Source organism: Acanthochromis polyacanthus, chromosome 5 (assembly GCF_021347895.1).
Source record: "Acanthochromis polyacanthus isolate Apoly-LR-REF ecotype Palm Island chromosome 5, KAUST_Apoly_ChrSc, whole genome shotgun sequence".
Lineage (NCBI taxonomy): Eukaryota > Metazoa > Chordata > Actinopteri > Pomacentridae > Acanthochromis > Acanthochromis polyacanthus.
In genome coordinates this window covers 44185284-44201364 of record NC_067117.1, presented here as the reverse complement: position 1 = coordinate 44201364, position 16081 = coordinate 44185284, and the positions used below count along the sequence as shown (strand labels likewise).

At 44.1% G+C, this 16081-nt stretch overlaps 2 protein-coding genes and 1 long non-coding RNA gene across 3 annotated transcripts in view; 2 read left to right on the top strand and 1 right to left on the bottom strand.

Moving 5' to 3' along the window:
• Positions 1-4981, top strand: part of LOC127534179 (homeodomain-interacting protein kinase 1-like) — a 15726-nt gene extending 10745 nt beyond the window's left edge. Inside the window, exon 5 of the mRNA XM_051948727.1 lies at positions 4953-4981. Coding sequence (XP_051804687.1) covers positions 4953-4981 — 29 coding nt within the window. The remainder of the gene's footprint in view (positions 1-4952) is intronic.
• LOC127534191 (ral GTPase-activating protein subunit beta-like) lies at positions 4900-15977 on the top strand. Its single transcript, XM_051948755.1, has 17 exons — positions 4900-5454; positions 5597-5658; positions 6417-6498; positions 6609-6742; positions 6840-7246; positions 7474-7643; positions 7956-8059; positions 12023-12178; positions 12302-12487; positions 13250-13408; positions 13532-13655; positions 13735-13851; positions 13965-14062; positions 14515-14608; positions 15159-15225; positions 15298-15437; positions 15658-15977. Exons 2-17 carry the CDS (start codon positions 5602-5604, stop codon positions 15828-15830), a joined length of 2268 nt encoding a protein of 755 aa, XP_051804715.1. The 5' UTR covers positions 4900-5454; positions 5597-5601; the 3' UTR covers positions 15831-15977.
• LOC127534197 (uncharacterized) lies at positions 14105-14599 on the bottom strand. The gene is made up of 3 exons (XR_007942232.1): positions 14503-14599; positions 14264-14398; positions 14105-14186 (listed from the first exon to the last, which is right to left on the bottom strand). It is a non-coding gene; the product is annotated as an uncharacterized LOC127534197 (long non-coding RNA).
• Positions 15978-16081: the final 104 nt, after the last annotated feature.

Sequence of the window (16081 nt, the reverse complement as noted above, 5' to 3'; positions counted from 1 at the left end):
TGAGAGGAGTCAACCTGTTGCTCCCCTCCTTCATCTCTGCTCTGGAGAATGTGCTGCTCGACAAGTACGAGTACTGCACATACAGCGTGTACAGTAGTACTACTATACGGTAGTACCACTATAAGGTAGTACCAGTATACGGTAGTACCACTATACAGTAGGTACCACTATACGGTAGTACCACTATACGGTAGTACCACTATACGGTAGTACCCAGTATACGGTAGACCAGTACACGGTAGTACCAGTATACAGTAGTACCACTATACCGGTAGTACCACTATACGGTAGTACCACTATACGGTAGTACCACTATACGGTAGTACCAGTAATACGGTAGTACCAGTATACGGTAGTACCAGTATACGGTAGTACACTATACGGTAGTACGGTAGTACCACTATACGGTAGTACCAGTATACGGTAGTACCAGTATAACGGTAGTACCAGTATACGGTAGTACCACTATACGGTAGTACCACTATACAGTAGTACCACTATACGGTAGTACCACTATACGGTAGTACCACTATACGGTAGTACCAGTATACGGTAGTACCAGTACACGGTAGTACCAGTATACAGTAGTACCACTATACGGTAGTACCACTATACGGTAGTACCACTATACGTAGTACCAGTATACGGTAGTACCAGTACACGGTAGTACCACTATACAGTAGTACCATATACAGTAGTACCACTATACGGTAGTTACCAGTATACGGTAGTACAACTGTACGGTAGTACCACTATACGGTAGTACCAGTATACGGTAGTACCAGTACACGGTAGTACCACTATACAGTAGTACCACTATACGGTAGTACCACTATACGGTAGTACCAACTATACGGTAGTACCACTATACGGTAGTACAGTATACCGGTAGTACCAGTAACGGTAGTACAGTATACGGTAGTACACTATACGGTAGTACCACTATCGGTAGTACACTATAACGGTAGTACCAGTATACGGTAGTACCAGTATACGGTAGTACCACTATACGGTAGTACCACTATACAGTAGTACACTATACGGTAGTACCACTATACGGTAGTACCACTATACGGTAGTACCAGTATACGGTAGTACCAGTACACGGTAGTACCAGTATACAGTAGTACCACTATACGGTAGTACCACTATACGGTAGTACCACTATACGGTAGTACCAGTATACGGTAGTACCAGTACACGGTAGTACACTATACAGTAGTACCACTATACAGTAGTACCACTATACGGTAGTACCAGTATACGGTAGTACAACTGTACGGTAGTACCAGTACACGGTAGTACCAGTATACAGTAGTACCACTATACGGTAGTACCACTATACAGTAGTACCACTATACAGTAGTACCACTATACGGTAGTACCACTATACAGTAGTACCAGTACACGGTAGTACCAGTATACAGTAGTACCACTATACGGTAGTACCACTATACAGTAGTACCACTATACAGTAGTACCACTATACGGTAGTACCACTATACAGTAGTACCAGTATACGGTAGTACCAGTATACAGTAGTACCAGTATACGGTAGTACCAGTATACAGTAGTACCAGTATACGGTAGTACCACTATACGGTAGTACCAGTATACGGTAGTACCACTATACAGTAGTACCACTATACAGTAGTACCACTATACAGTAGTACCACTATACGGTAGTACCAGTATACAGTAGTACAACTGTACGGTAGTACCACTATACGGTAGTACCACTATACAGTAGTACCAGTATACAGTAGTACCACTATACGGTAGTACCACTATACAGTAGTACCATTATACGGTAGTACCAGTATACAGTAGTACAACTGTACGGTAGTACCACTATACAGTAGTACCACTATACAGTAGTACCACTATACGGTAGTACCACGATACAGTAGCACCAGTATACGGTAGTACCAGTATACAGTAGTACCAGTATACAGTAGTACCACTATACAGTAGTACCACTATACGGTAGTACCAGTATACAGTAGTACAACTGTACGGTAGTACCACTATACGGTAGTACCACTATACAGTAGTACCAGTATACAGTAGTACCAGTATACGGTAGTACCACTATACAGTAGTACCAGTATACAGTAGTACCACTATACAGTAGTACCACTATACGGTAGTACCACTATACGGTAGTACCAGTATACGGCAGTACCACTATACGGCAGTACCACTATACGGTAGTACCACTATACGGTAGTACCAGTACATGGTAGTACCAGTATACTGTAGTACCAGTACACGGTAGTACCAGTATACGGTAGTACCAGTATACAGCAGTACCACTATACGGCAGTACCACTATACGGTAGTACCAGTATACGGTAGTACCAGTATACAGCAGTACCACTATACGGCAGTACCACTATACAGCAGTACCACTATACGGTAGTACCAGTACATGGTAGTACCAGTATACTGTAGTACCAGTACACGGTAGTACCAGTATACGGTAGTACCACTATACGTTAGTACCAGTACACGGTAGTACCAGTACACGGTAGTACCAGTATACAGCAGTATCACTATACGGTAGTACCAGTATACGGTAGTACCAGTATACGGTAGTACCACTATACGGCAGTACCACTATACGGTAGTACCAGTACACGGTAGTACCAGTATACGGCAGTACCACTATACGGTAGTACCACTATACGGTAGTACCAGTACACGGAAGTACCAGTATACAGCAGTACCACTATACGGTAGTACCAGTATACGGTAGTACCGGTATACGGTAGTACCAGTATACGGTAGTACCGGTATACGGTAGTACCAGTGTACGGTAGTACCACTATACAGTAGTACCAGTGTACGGTAGTACCACTATACGGTAGTACCAGTATACGGTAGTACCAGTATACGGTAGTACCACTATACAGTAGTACCACTATACAGTAGTACCAGTGTACGGTAGTACCACTATACGGTAGTACCAGTGTACGGTAGTACCACTATACGGTAGTACCAGTGTACGGTAGTACCAGTATACGGTAGTACCACTATACAGTAGTACCAGTATACGGTAGTACCACTATACAGTAGTACCAGTATACGGTAGTACCACTATACAGTAGTACCAGTACACGGTAGTACCAGTATACGGTAGTACCAGTACACGGTAGTACCACTATACGGTAGTACCAGTACACGGTAGTACCAGTACACGGTTGTACCAGTACACGGTAGTACCAGTACACGGTTGTACCAGTACACGGTAGTACCAGTATACAGCAGTATCACTATACGGTAGTACCAGTGTACGTAGTACCAGTATACGGTAGTACCAGTATACAGTAGTACCAGTATACAGTAGTACCACTATACAGTAGTACCACTATACAGTAGTACCAGTATACGGTAGTACCAGTATACGGTAGTACCACTATACAGTAGTACCAGTATACGTTAGTACCAGTATACGGTAGTACCACTATACGGCAGTACCACTATACGGTAGTACCAGTACACGGTAGTACCAGTATACGGTAGTACCAGTATACAGTAGTACCAGTATACAGTAGTACCACTATACAGTAGTACCAGTATACGTTAGTACCAGTATACGGTAGTACCACTATACGGCAGTACCACTATACGGTAGTACCAGTACACGGTAGTACCAGTATACGGTAGTACCAGTACACGGTAGTACCAGTACACGGTAGTACCAGTATACAGCAGTACCACTTTACGGTAGTACCAGTACACGGTAGTACCACTATACGGCAGTACCACTATACGGTAGTACCAGTACACGGTAGTACCAGTATACGGTAGTACCAGTTACACGGTAGTACCAGTACACGGTAGTACCAGTATACAGCAGTACCACTATACGGTAGTACCAGTACACGGTAGTACCACTATACGGCAGTACCACTATACGGTAGTACCAGTACACGGTAGTACCAGTATACGGTAGTACCAGTACACGGTAGTACCAGTACACGGTAGTACCAGTATACAGCAGTACCACTATACGGTAGTACCAGTACACGGTAGTACCAGTATACGGTAGTACCAGTACACGGTAGTACCACTATACGGCAGTACCACTATACGGTAGTACCAGTACACGGTAGTACCAGTATACGGTAGTACCAGTGTACGGTAGTACCAGTATACGGTAGTACCAGTGTACGGTAGTACCACTATACGGTAGTACCAGTACACGGTTGTACCAGTACACGGTAGTACCAGTATACAGCAGTATCACTATACGGTAGTACCACTATACGGTAGTACCAGTATACGGTAGTACCAGTACACGGTAGTACCAGTATACGGTAGTACCAGTACACGGTAGTACCAGTACATGGTAGTACCAGTACACGGTAGTACCAGTACACGGTTGTACCAGTATACGGTAGTACCAGTACACGGTAGTACCAGTACACGGTAGTACCAGTATACGGTAGTACCAGTACACGGTTGTACCAGTACACGGTAGTACCAGTACACGGTAGTACCAGTACACGGTAGTACCACTATACGGTAGTACCAGTATACGGTAGTACCACTGTACGGTAGTACCAGTGTACGGTAGTACCAGTGTACGGTAGTACCAGTGTACGGTAGTACCAGTGTACGGTAGTACCACTATACGGTAGTACCAGTATACGGTAGTACCAGTATACGGTAGTACCAGTACACGGTAGTACCACTATACGGTAGTACCAGTATACGGTAGTACCACTGTACGGTAGTACCAGTGTACGGTAGTACCAGTGTACGGTAGTACCAGTACACGGTAGTACCAGTACACGGTAGTACCAGTACACGGTAGTACCAGTGTACGGTAGTACCAGTGTACGGTAGTACCAGTACACGGTAGTACCAGTACACGGTAAACAGTACCACTACTGGTAGCATTACTTCTGTCAAAACAGAACATGGTCTCTGAATCCTTGTCTCAGATCTCAGACTCCTGGTCCATGACGTCTAACCCAGTCTGCTTATTTTTTATGGGTTCCAGTTTCACTAGAACAAAAAACCTTTAAACATTTCTGGGTCACGTGTGTTGTACCTGCACTCATGAAGTCTGGAAGCACCTGATCTCTTCAGGTAACTGTGTCTGTGTCCGTTTCCCAGAGAGCTGCTGAGGTTCAAACAATTAGTGAGTGTGGTGGATTTAAGGCGAGCCTCCATCCTCATCCTGCTGTCCCTGCTGCCCCTCCCTCTGCAGTTTGGATTCCTCCAATCAGAGGTAACCTCCCACTTACCTGCACGTAGCGGTGATACCTGGACCACAATCACAGTAACATTCACCTGTGTGCACTCAGGTCTTAGTAGATGGGAGGTTCAGTGCTGATGATGTCATAGCAGGTCGCTTTCTGTCTCTGAAGCCCCGCCTCATCAGTGTTCTGATTGGAGCTCTGCAGACGGAGACGGACACATCCAACACACAGCTCCTCCTGGGTGAGTTCCTGATCCTTCATCATCCACTGACCTGGATCAGTCCCTGATCTTGGATCAGGTTCTTATTAGGATCCAGAGTCAGGTCCTGATCTGCTGGTCTGGCTGTTCAGTCTTATTGATTTCTGATCTGGTGTTTCTGTAGCGGCGATGCTGAACGTGGTTCAGGACTCTGCTCTGTTTGAGGTCGCAGGACAAACCCAGCAGGTGAGGTTCCCGATGTCCACAGACTCTGTCCACATCTGTCTTCATTTGATACATCAGTCTGAAACTACACACATCTCTCCAAATATCGATATGCTGTAGAAACATCAGTCCATCCAGAGGCATTTGAGCAGAAACTGTTCTAAAAATATGTTGATCTGAGATGGAATGATCTTTAGAATATTTCATCATATAATGAATATGGGGCTGCACAGTGCAGTTGTGGTTAGCACTTTGGCCTTGCAGCAAAAATCCCCGGTTCAAATCCCGGCCTGGGATCTTTCTGCATGGAGTTTGCATGTTCTCCCTGTGCATGCGTGGGTTTTCTCCGGGTACTCCGGCTTCCTCCCACAGTCCAAAAACATGCTGAGGTTAATTGATGACTCTAAATTGTCCGTAGGTGTGAATGTGAGTGTGATTGTGTGTCTGTATATGTAGCCCTGTGACAGACTGGTGACCTGTCCAGGGTGTCCCCTGCCTTCACCAGAGTCAGCTGGGATAGACTCTAGCACCCCCCATGACCCTAGTGAGGATAAAGCGGTGGATGGATGGATGGATGGATGGATGGATGGATGGATGGATGATGACTATGTTCAGTTTAAATACGAGACAAAGTCTTTGGTTTCCTCTCCCTGATTCTTCAGTAACTGTGGAAATTCTGGATCATTTCACTGATGTCCTTCAGGAAAGTTCCTTCAGCGGGATCCAGGGGGCGCTAAAAGGCTTTTACACAGATGCATTGAATCCATCTGTGTTTGCAGGAACCTGAGTCCCAGCATAGTGGAGCCAAACCCAGACGGACAGCGGGGGGGACCAGTGGGAACAGATGGACCAGAGGACCAGGTACTTCCACGAAGACATGAATAGTTTTTATTACTTCTTCAACTGAATTGTTGATCAGTCATGTCATGGAACCCTGATGGTAACTCTGCGTGTTTTGCCATGGTAACTAGCTGTTCAATCAGATGCAGCGGCAGTTCTGTGGGTTCAGTTTGTGCGTTCCCTGACTCAGCGTCTGACATCTCAGTGGAGGAATGACTCAGCAGTTTGTCTGTCAGCACTGGAAGTACTGGGAGGACTGGCCAAGGTGGACACGGACACAAACTCAGATCAAACCTGGTCTCTCTTCTTCTCAGTACTTATGAACAAACGCCTCCCTGTGACGCTGTGCTGTCGTCCTGCAGGTGCAGGTTCAGGTGGACGAGGTGGAGAGGAGGCGGGCGGTCAGCTCCGTTTGTACCTACATCGTGTTCCAGTGCAGTCGTCCTCCTCAGCTTCACTCCAGAGATCTGCACTCCATCATCGTCGCCGCTTTCTACTGTCTGAATGTCTGGTTAACCCAACACCCCGCCCTGCTGGACCACCAGGTAACTGACCGCCAGGTAGCTGACCGCCAGGTAACTTACCACCAGGTAAGGTGTGGTGCATGTGTGTGTTTTCAGGAGTGTCTGTTGGAGGTCCTAGAGATTGTGGAATTGGGAATTTCAGGCAGTAAGTCCCGACAGGAACAGGAAGTGAAGCGTAAAGAGGAGAAGGACCTTAACCCGGCCTCTCTGAGGGTGAAGGAGGCGGCTGAGGCCACGCTGAGCTGGTGAGCAAATCAAACACTTCTGGTCTTCTCCATTCAGACGTAATGTTGTTGTTCAGAAATGTCCTTTGACTCTGATGTTCTCAGAAGAACATCTGGGATTCTTGTCTGTGTGGTCACACACCTGGTTCAGCTTGATCTGGATCAGGTGCTCAGACTGGAGTCAGTCCTGGATCTCAGGTTCTCACAGTGTCCGACCCGGTTCTGGTCTCTTGGTGCTGGTATCTCAGTATTATGCAGGTTTCGGAGGCGTTCCCGTTCGTTGGCGGGTCACTGAGTGAAGACGCTCTGATTGGCTGCTCTGCTTTAAGTGACAGCAGCCTGAAGAAGTTCAGATATTTTGTGGTTGAAAGCTCCGTCATTCTGGCCATGCTGGAACAAGGATCAGGACCTGAACAGGGTGAGTCCAGACTTTATACCCAGAACCAGACTGGGAACCATAGTACCTGAAGTACTCTAACACATACTGTAGTATCCAACACACATTGTATCACTACTACACATTCTGTAGTACTCCAACACTTACTGTAGTACTGAACACAATGTGCAGTATCCAGCAGATACTGTAGAATCCAACACAGAGTGTGGTACCCCAACACATACTGTAGTATCCAATATATACTGCAGTACTAAACATATACTGTGGTATTATTCAGTACATATTTTAGTACTTTGGCCCAGCAATGATTGATGATATTGATCGTATGTGCAGCTCCGTATCCGTCGCTCACAGTATTGATCAGAGGACCGTCAGGACGTCACATTTGGACTCTGGAGCTCCACCTGCAGCCCAGAGGTGGACGAGCACAGACACAGGTAACAGCCTTAAAGTACAGGTAACAATCTAAAAGTTCAGGTGACAGCCTAAAAGTTCAGGTAACAACCTAAAAGTAGAGGTAACAGCCTAAAAGTACAGGTAGCAACCTCAAAGTACAGGTAACAGCCTAAAAGTTCAGGTAACAATCTAAAAGTTCAGGTAACAATCTAAAAGTTCAGGTAACAGCCTTAAAGTACAGGTAACAACCTAAAAGTTCAGGTAACAGCCTAAAAGTTCAGGTAACAATCTAAAAGTTCAGGTAACAATCTAAAAGTAGAGGTAACAATCTTAAAGTACAGGTAACAACCTAAAAGTACAGGTAACAACCTTCAAGTTCAGGTAACAATCTAAAAGTTCAGGTAACAGCCTAAAAGTTCAGGTAACAACCTAAAAGTACAGGTAACAATCTAAAAGTAGAGGTAACAATCTTAAAGTAGAGGTAACAATCTTAAAGTAGAGGTAACAACCTAAAAGTAGAGGTAACAATCTTAAAGTAGAGGTAACAATCTTAAAGTAGAGGTAACAACCTAAAAGTAGAGGTAACAACCTAAAAGTACAGGTAACAACCTTAAAGTAGAGGTAACAACATAAAAGTACAGGTAACAACATAAAAGTACAGTTAACAACCTTAAAGTAGAGGTAACAACCTTAAAGTACAGGTAACAACATAAAAGTACAGGTAACAACATAAAAGTTCAGGTAACAACCTAAAAGTACAGGTAACAACCTAAAAGTACAGGTAACAACCTAAAAGTACAGGTAACAACATAAAAGTACAGGTAACAACCTAAAAGTTCAGGTAACAACCTTAAAGTAGAGGTAACAACCTTAAAGTAGAGGTAACAACCTAAAAGTACAGGTAACAACCTAAAAGTACAGGTAACAACCTAAAAGTTCAGGTAACAACCTAAAAGTACAGGTAACAACCTTAAAGTAGAGGTAACAACCTAAAAGTACAGGTAACACCATAAAAGTACAGGTAACAACCTAAAAGTTCAGGTAACAACATAAAAGTACAGGTAACAACCTAAAAGTTCAGGTAACAACCTAAAAGTACAGGTAACAACCTAAAAGTTCAGGTAACAACCTAAAAGTTCAGGTAACAGCCTAAAAGTTCAGGTAACAGCCTAAAAGTTCAGGTAACAGCCTAAAAGTTCAGGTAACAGCCTAAAAGTTCAGGTAACAATCTAAAAGTTCAGGTAACAGCCTAAAAGTTCAGGTAACAATCTTAAAGTAGAGGTAACAACCTAAAAGTAGAGGTAACAATCTTAAAGTAGAGGTAACAACCTAAAAGTAGAGGTAACAATCTTAAAGTAGAGGTAACAACCTTAAAGTAGAGGTAACAACCTTAAAGTAGAGGTAACAACCTTAAAGTACAGGTAACAACATAAAAGTACAGGTAACAACATAAAAGTACAGGTAACAACCTTAAAGTAGAGGTAACAACCTTAAAGTACAGGTAACAACATAAAAGTATAGGTAACAACCTAAAAGTACAGGTAACAACCTTAAAGTAGAGGTAACAACCTTAAAGTACAGGTAACAACATAAAAGTATAGGTAACAACATAAAAGTTCAGGTAACAACATAAAAGTTCAGGTAACAGCCTAAAAGTTCAGGTAACAATCTAAAAGTTCAGGTAACAACCTAAAAGTTCAGGTAACAGCCTAAAAGTTCAGGTAACAGCCTAAAAGTTCAGGTAACAATCTAAAAGTTCAGGTAACAGCCTAAAAGTTCAGGTAACAATCTTAAAGTAGAGGTAACAACCTTAAAGTAGAGGTAACAACCTTAAAGTACAGGTAACAACATAAAAGTACAGGTAACAACATAAAAGTACAGTTAACAACCTTAAAGTAGAGGTAACAACCTTAAAGTACAGGTAACAACATAAAAGTATAGGTAACAACATAAAAGTTCAGGTAACAACATAAAAGTACAGGTAACAACCTAAAAGTACAGGTAACAACCTAAAAGTACAGGTAACAACCTTAAAGTAGAGGTAACAACCTAAAAGTACAGATAACAACCTTAAAGTAGAGGTAACAACCTAAAAGTACAGGTAACAACCTAAAAGTACAGGTAACAACCTAAAAGTTCAGGTAACAACATAAAAGTACAGGTAACAACCTAAAAGTTCAGGTAACAACCTTAAAGTAGAGGTAACAACCTTAAAGTAGAGGTAACAACCTAAAAGTACAGGTAACAACCTAAAAGTACAGGTAACAACCTTAAAGTACAGGTAACAACCTTAAAGTACAGGTAACAACCTAAAAGTAGAGGTAACAACCTAAAAGTTCAGGTAACAACCTTAAAGTACAGGTAACAACCTAAAAGTTCAGGTAACAACCTAAAAGTTCAGGTAACAACCTTAAAGTACAGATAACAACCTAAAAGTTCAGGTAACAACCTAAAAGTTCAGGTAACAACCTTAAAGTACAGATAACAACCTTAAAGTACAGGTAACAACCTTAAAGTACAGGTAACAACCTAAAAGTTCAGGTAACAACCTAAAAGTTCAGGTAACAACCTTAAAGTACAGATAACAACCTAAAAGTTCAGGTAACAACCTAAAAGTTCAGGTAACAACCTAAAAGTACAGGTAACAACCTTAAAGTACAGGTAACAACCTAAAAGTTCAGGTAACAACCTAAAAGTTCAGGTAACAACCTTAAAGTACAGATAACAACCTAAAAGTTCAGGTAACAACCTAAAAGTTCAGGTAACAACCTTAAAGTACAGATAACAACCTTAAAGTACAGGTAACAACCTTAAAGTACAGGTAACAACCTAAAAGTACAGGTAACAACCTTAAAGTACAGGTAACAACATAAAAGTAGAGGTAACAACCTAAAAGTTCAGGTAACAACCTAAAAGTTCAGGTAACAATCTAAAAGTTCAGGTAACAACCTTAAAGTACAGATAACAACCTAAAAGTTCAGGTAACAACCTAAAAGTTCAGGTAACAACCTAAAAGTTCAGGTAACAACCTTAAAGTACAGATAACAACCTAAAAGTTCAGGTAACAACCTAAAAGTTCAGGTAACAACCTAAAAGTACAGGTAACAACCTTAAAGTACAGGTAACAACCTAAAAGTTCAGGTAACAACCTAAAAGTTCAGGTAACAACCTTAAAGTACAGATAACAACCTAAAAGTTCAGGTAACAACCTAAAAGTTCAGGTAACAACCTTAAAGTACAGATAACAACCTTAAAGTACAGGTAACAACCTTAAAGTACAGGTAACAACCTAAAAGTACAGGTAACAACCTTAAAGTACAGGTAACAACCTAAAAGTACAGGTAACAACATAAAAGTACAGGTAACAACCTAAAAGTTCAGGTAACAACCTAAAAGTTCAGGTAACAACCTAAAAGTACAGATAACAACCTAAAAGTTCAGGTAACAACATAAAAGTTCAGGTAACAACCTAAAAGTTCAGGTAACAACATAAAAGTTCAGGTAACAACCTAAAAGTACAGATAACAACCTTAAAGTACAGGTAACAACCTAAAAGTTCAGGTAACAACCTAAAAGTTCAGGTAACAACATAAAAGTTCAGGTAACAACCTAAAAGTTCAGGTAACAACATAAAAGTACAGGTAACAACCTAAAAGTTCAGGTAACAACCTAAAAGTTCAGGTAACAACCTAAAGTTCAGGTAACAACCTTAAAGTAGAGGTAACAACCTTAAAGTAGAGGCGACCTTAACGCCTGTAGAGGCTCAGACTTTGTGCTGCAGCTCAGCAGTCTGAACATTCTGCTGATAATGAGTCCTATTTTAGCCCCACAGTTCCAGCAGCAAAGAGGATGAAAGCACAAACATGTCAGAAATACCAGTAGAACAGTAAAATAAACCGAAAACAACAATACATACAATACATCATTGAGGCACTTTGAAGAGTAGAATCCTTCACAGGCTTCATATCAGTGATTTTTCTCTCCTGTTTGTGTATCGAATGCAGCAATCTCCGATCTCAGAACAGAGCCGGGGAACCCAGGAGGATGCAGGGATACGAAGTCCTGTCAAACATCAGCTGTTTCCTGAAAACATGGACAGAGTTCCTCCAGTTAGAGCAGACCGGAGCATTCCAGCTCTGCAAGAAACCGCAACAGAGCAGGTAAGAACCAGAACCAGAATTAGAACCAGAACCAGACTGTGGGTCAGCCAGAACAAGGTGTGAGATGAGTGTGATCAGGTGTAATCAGGTGTGATCAGGTGTGACCACCTCGTCCTCTGACAGGTGCAGCAGCAGCTGGAGTGTCTGCGAGCAGCGTTGAGGAGACAGCAGCAGATTGAAGCTCGGCCAATAGTCAGCGGTCGTTCGGTCGTCATGACAACCTGTAGGCCACCGCCCTTAGCTACCCGGTTCCAGACAGCGAGACTCTTCCTGTCCCACTTGGGCCTCCTGACACCTGACAGCGTGAAGGTACGGAGGACATAAGGGTGCTTTCACACCTGTTAGTCCATTAGAGTGGTTCATTTGGACCCAAAAGTTGTTACAATGTTGCTAATTTCAACTGGTTCAGTTCGCATTCACACCAGTGTTTTCGCAGTTGAACCAACTACGATGAATGTTATATCTCCCCCCAGTCGTTTGGTGGCGCTGTTCAGAAAAATAAGGTGTTTTAGATGACGTAGGTGAACGCTGATTGGTGCAGCATGTGAAGAGGGAAAAATCCCGGAAGAAAACATTCCATGGATCGAGGTTTATTCGTAAACAATGAACTATGCTCTCCTGTTCGTTTTTGTTGCCATATATTCGTATCGTTGCTTTATGCAGCAAGCACAAATACTGCTGTTGTTCCAGCATGAAGCTGGCATTCAGTACGAGAACATTACACAGTCGTTTTTGGCTACGGAAGCTCCCGTAGACCAAAAAGTCTGCTGCACCATCAAGCCGGTCTGAATGGAGACAGGTTTGTGTTCTCAGCAGGAGCGAACCAAACTGGAGTTCACATAGAAGCGGACTGAGACCACCTCTCGAAGGTGGTCTCAGTCCGGTTCTTTAGTCCGCACCAAAAACATCTGGTCTGCTTTCACACCAGCCCAAATGAACCGTACTTGCTGGTGTTGCGGACTCCAGTCCGCTTTAAGCGGACCAAAAGGCGTATGTGTGAAAGCACTCTAAGACAGTCTGTTCTCTGGTCTAGACCTGTCTCACCTGTCTCACCTGTCTGTCTCTCTGTAGGATCCAGGTATCAGCGGTGTCCCCGCCCACCTTGTCTCTCTGGACTCGTCTCTTCCTGGTTTCTCTGAGAGTCTGAGACGATTGGACAAGCTGCCGCCCAGAAACTGTGACTCCGCCTTCATCTTCTACTTGAGAGCAGGACAGAGGACAGCTGCTGAGGTCCACCTGTCTGTCTGTCTCTCACCTGACTGTCTCTCACCTGACTGTCTCACCTGTCTGTCTCTCCTGTCTGTCTCACCTGACTGTCTCTCACCTGTCTTTCTCACCCGTCTGTCTCTGTAGGTCCTGAGGAACGTGGAGTCTCGCTGCAGCGTCCAGTCTCACTTCCTGGACCTGCTGTCGTCTCTCGGTTGGCCGGTGCAGGTGGGGCAGCAGCAGGGGGGCGGGGCTCACAGCAGCCGCTCAGGTTAGTGATGTGATTAGCTGATGGTGCTCTGAGGTCACCCAGGTGTCCCTGAAGCCGATTGGTTGTCTGTGTCTCCCAGAGTTCCGTGCTGTGCTGGGAGACAGTGGAGGGGACGTGTTTGATGGACGGACGTTTGTCCTGATGTTCTCCGACGCCCTGACAGACATCACTTTCATCGTCCCGTCGCCATCACACAGTCAGTGATGATGTCACTCTGAGGTCACAGCAGTGGGAGTGTTTTAAAGTGTCGTTCACACCTGAGTAGAGAGAGTCAGAGTCATGATCATTTCATGTATTTCTCTCTGTTAGAAGCATTCGATTGGTCAAAGACTTCAGAGGAGGCGGAGCCACTGAATGAGTCACCATCTGACCTGCAGAATCACCCTGACTCCGCCCCCAACTCCACAGTATGGAAACACCTAATTACCTGTTTATCTCTCACCTGTCTGTCTGTCTGTCTGTCTGTCTCTTACCTGTCTGTCTGTCTGTCTCTTACCTGTCTGTCTGTCTGTCTGTCTGTCTGTCTCTTACCTGTCTGTCTGTCTGTCTCTTACCTGTCTGTCTGTCTGTCTGTCTGTCTGTCTGTCTCTTACCTGTCTGTCTCTTACCTGTCTGTCTGTCTGTCTGTCTGTCTCTTACCTGTCTGTCTGTCTGTCTCTTACCTGTCTGTCTGTCTGTCTGTCTCTTACCTGTCTGTCTGTCTCTTACCTGTCTGTCTGTCTGTCTGTCTGTCTGTCTCTTACCTGTCTGTCTGTCTCTTACCTGTCTGTCTGTCTGTCTGTCTGTCTCTTACCTGTCTGTCTGTCTGTCTGTCTGTCTCTTACCTGTCTGTCTGTCTGTCTCTTACCTGTCTGTCCAGACCTGTCCAGTTGTAGACATAAAGTTGGGTTCTCCGGTTCTTGGTTCCGGCTGCCAGCTGATGATCGTTTGGGTCGAACGCTTTGAGGACATCGGTAAAATATTTATTATTTATTATGACTCATTAATGACATCATAAATACACACCTATAGGCTAATTAGAATAATTATATAATTAGCATAATTATTGTCTATCATTATCACTAACTGAAGTTACTCTGATAACTCCTATACTGCATCACTGTATCCCCTCACAGTAATCAGATTACTTCCATCAGTAGAGTATCTGCTCTGATATCAGATTACTGACTACAGATTGAATTCAGGATCCACAGCAGGAACTCAGTGGAACTAAGGTGAGGTTCTTGAGTTCCTCCTTTGTTCTGCTGGCTTCACATTGTCCAGGTCCTGGTTCCTTTTGGTTCTAGTGGAGAAGCTCTGGTGTGATATTGTTCTCTAGATGTTCTCCTACTGGAATGTTCCTCTTCTCCATCTGGTCAGCCAGGATTCTGGTTCCTCCTCAGACCTTTGTTCCTGTTAGACAGTGATGTGTTTGATGTCCCTCAGCTTTCTGCAGCTCTTTAATCCCTACTAAAACCAGATCCATATCTATCCTGGTCCGGCATCTCCATCTCTGTGTTTCAGAGAGTTTCCCCCTGAAGGAGCTGATGTCAGAGCACAGGACCCAGACCAGGACCCAGACAGAGTCCAGGTAAATCTCAGACCGCTTTGTTCTTTATTAAAACCCTGAACGTACCAAACAGACCTAATGTCCGTCCTTCAGTCCATCAGACGTCCAGCTGGTCTTCATCCATCCGCTGAAAACTGGACTCTACTCCGTCTGTCTCCATGGAAACGGCTCCAGCAAATTCAGCCTGGCCGTCCCACTGGTCAGCGGGAGTGTAGTCAGCATGAGGTCACTGGGTAGGTCTGTCTGTCTGTCTGTCTGTGTGTCTGTCTGTCTGTTTATCTCTCTATTTATCTGTCTCTCTCTCTACTTGTCTCTCTCTACCTGTCTCTCTCTCTACTTGTCTCTCTCTCTCTACCTGTCTGTCTCTCTACCTGCCTCTCTCTCTCTACCTGTCTCTCTCTACCTGTCTCTCTCTCTACCTGTCTCTCTCTCTACCTGTCTGTCTACCTCCAGGTTTCCTGCTCAGAGAGATGGTGATCAATGGTTGCCATAGGCGACGGCTGGACAGTGACTCCGCCCCCCCGCCTCACATCAGACGGAAACACGCCATCAGTGACATCATCCATCGGTACCGGTGCCGCCGCTCTGAGCCTGCCTTCTACTCCGCCCTGTTCCAGGACCTCTGAGCTGTTGCCATGGAAACCCTGTTGTTTTTATTTACTGTGTTTAAAATGTGCAGTAAACCGGCCAATCAGAACAAGGTGTACGACTGTTACAGGTGACTGATGATGTCACCTGGCTGATGATGATGCGTAATAAAATTGCCAAACATCTGTGTGTCTCTGGAAGCTGATTGGTCCTCTGGGGACTGGTATCATCAGGGAGTGAAAAGTGGTCATTTCTACAAGCCAATCAGAACGGCTTCTCGGTGTGACGT

Excerpts from the sequence above, each read along its gene's own strand:
- LOC127534191 (XM_051948755.1), top strand. The coding sequence starts at position 5,602 with ATGCTGAACGTGGTTCAGGACTCTGCTCTGTTTGAGGTCGCAGGACAA. Across the intron at positions 7,247-7,473 it reads GCTGAGGCCACGCTGAGCTG|TATTATGCAGGTTTCGGAGG; the intron begins GTGAGCAAATCA and ends CTGGTATCTCAG. Across the intron at positions 12,488-13,249 it reads TGACACCTGACAGCGTGAAG|GATCCAGGTATCAGCGGTGT; the intron begins GTACGGAGGACA and ends GTCTCTCTGTAG.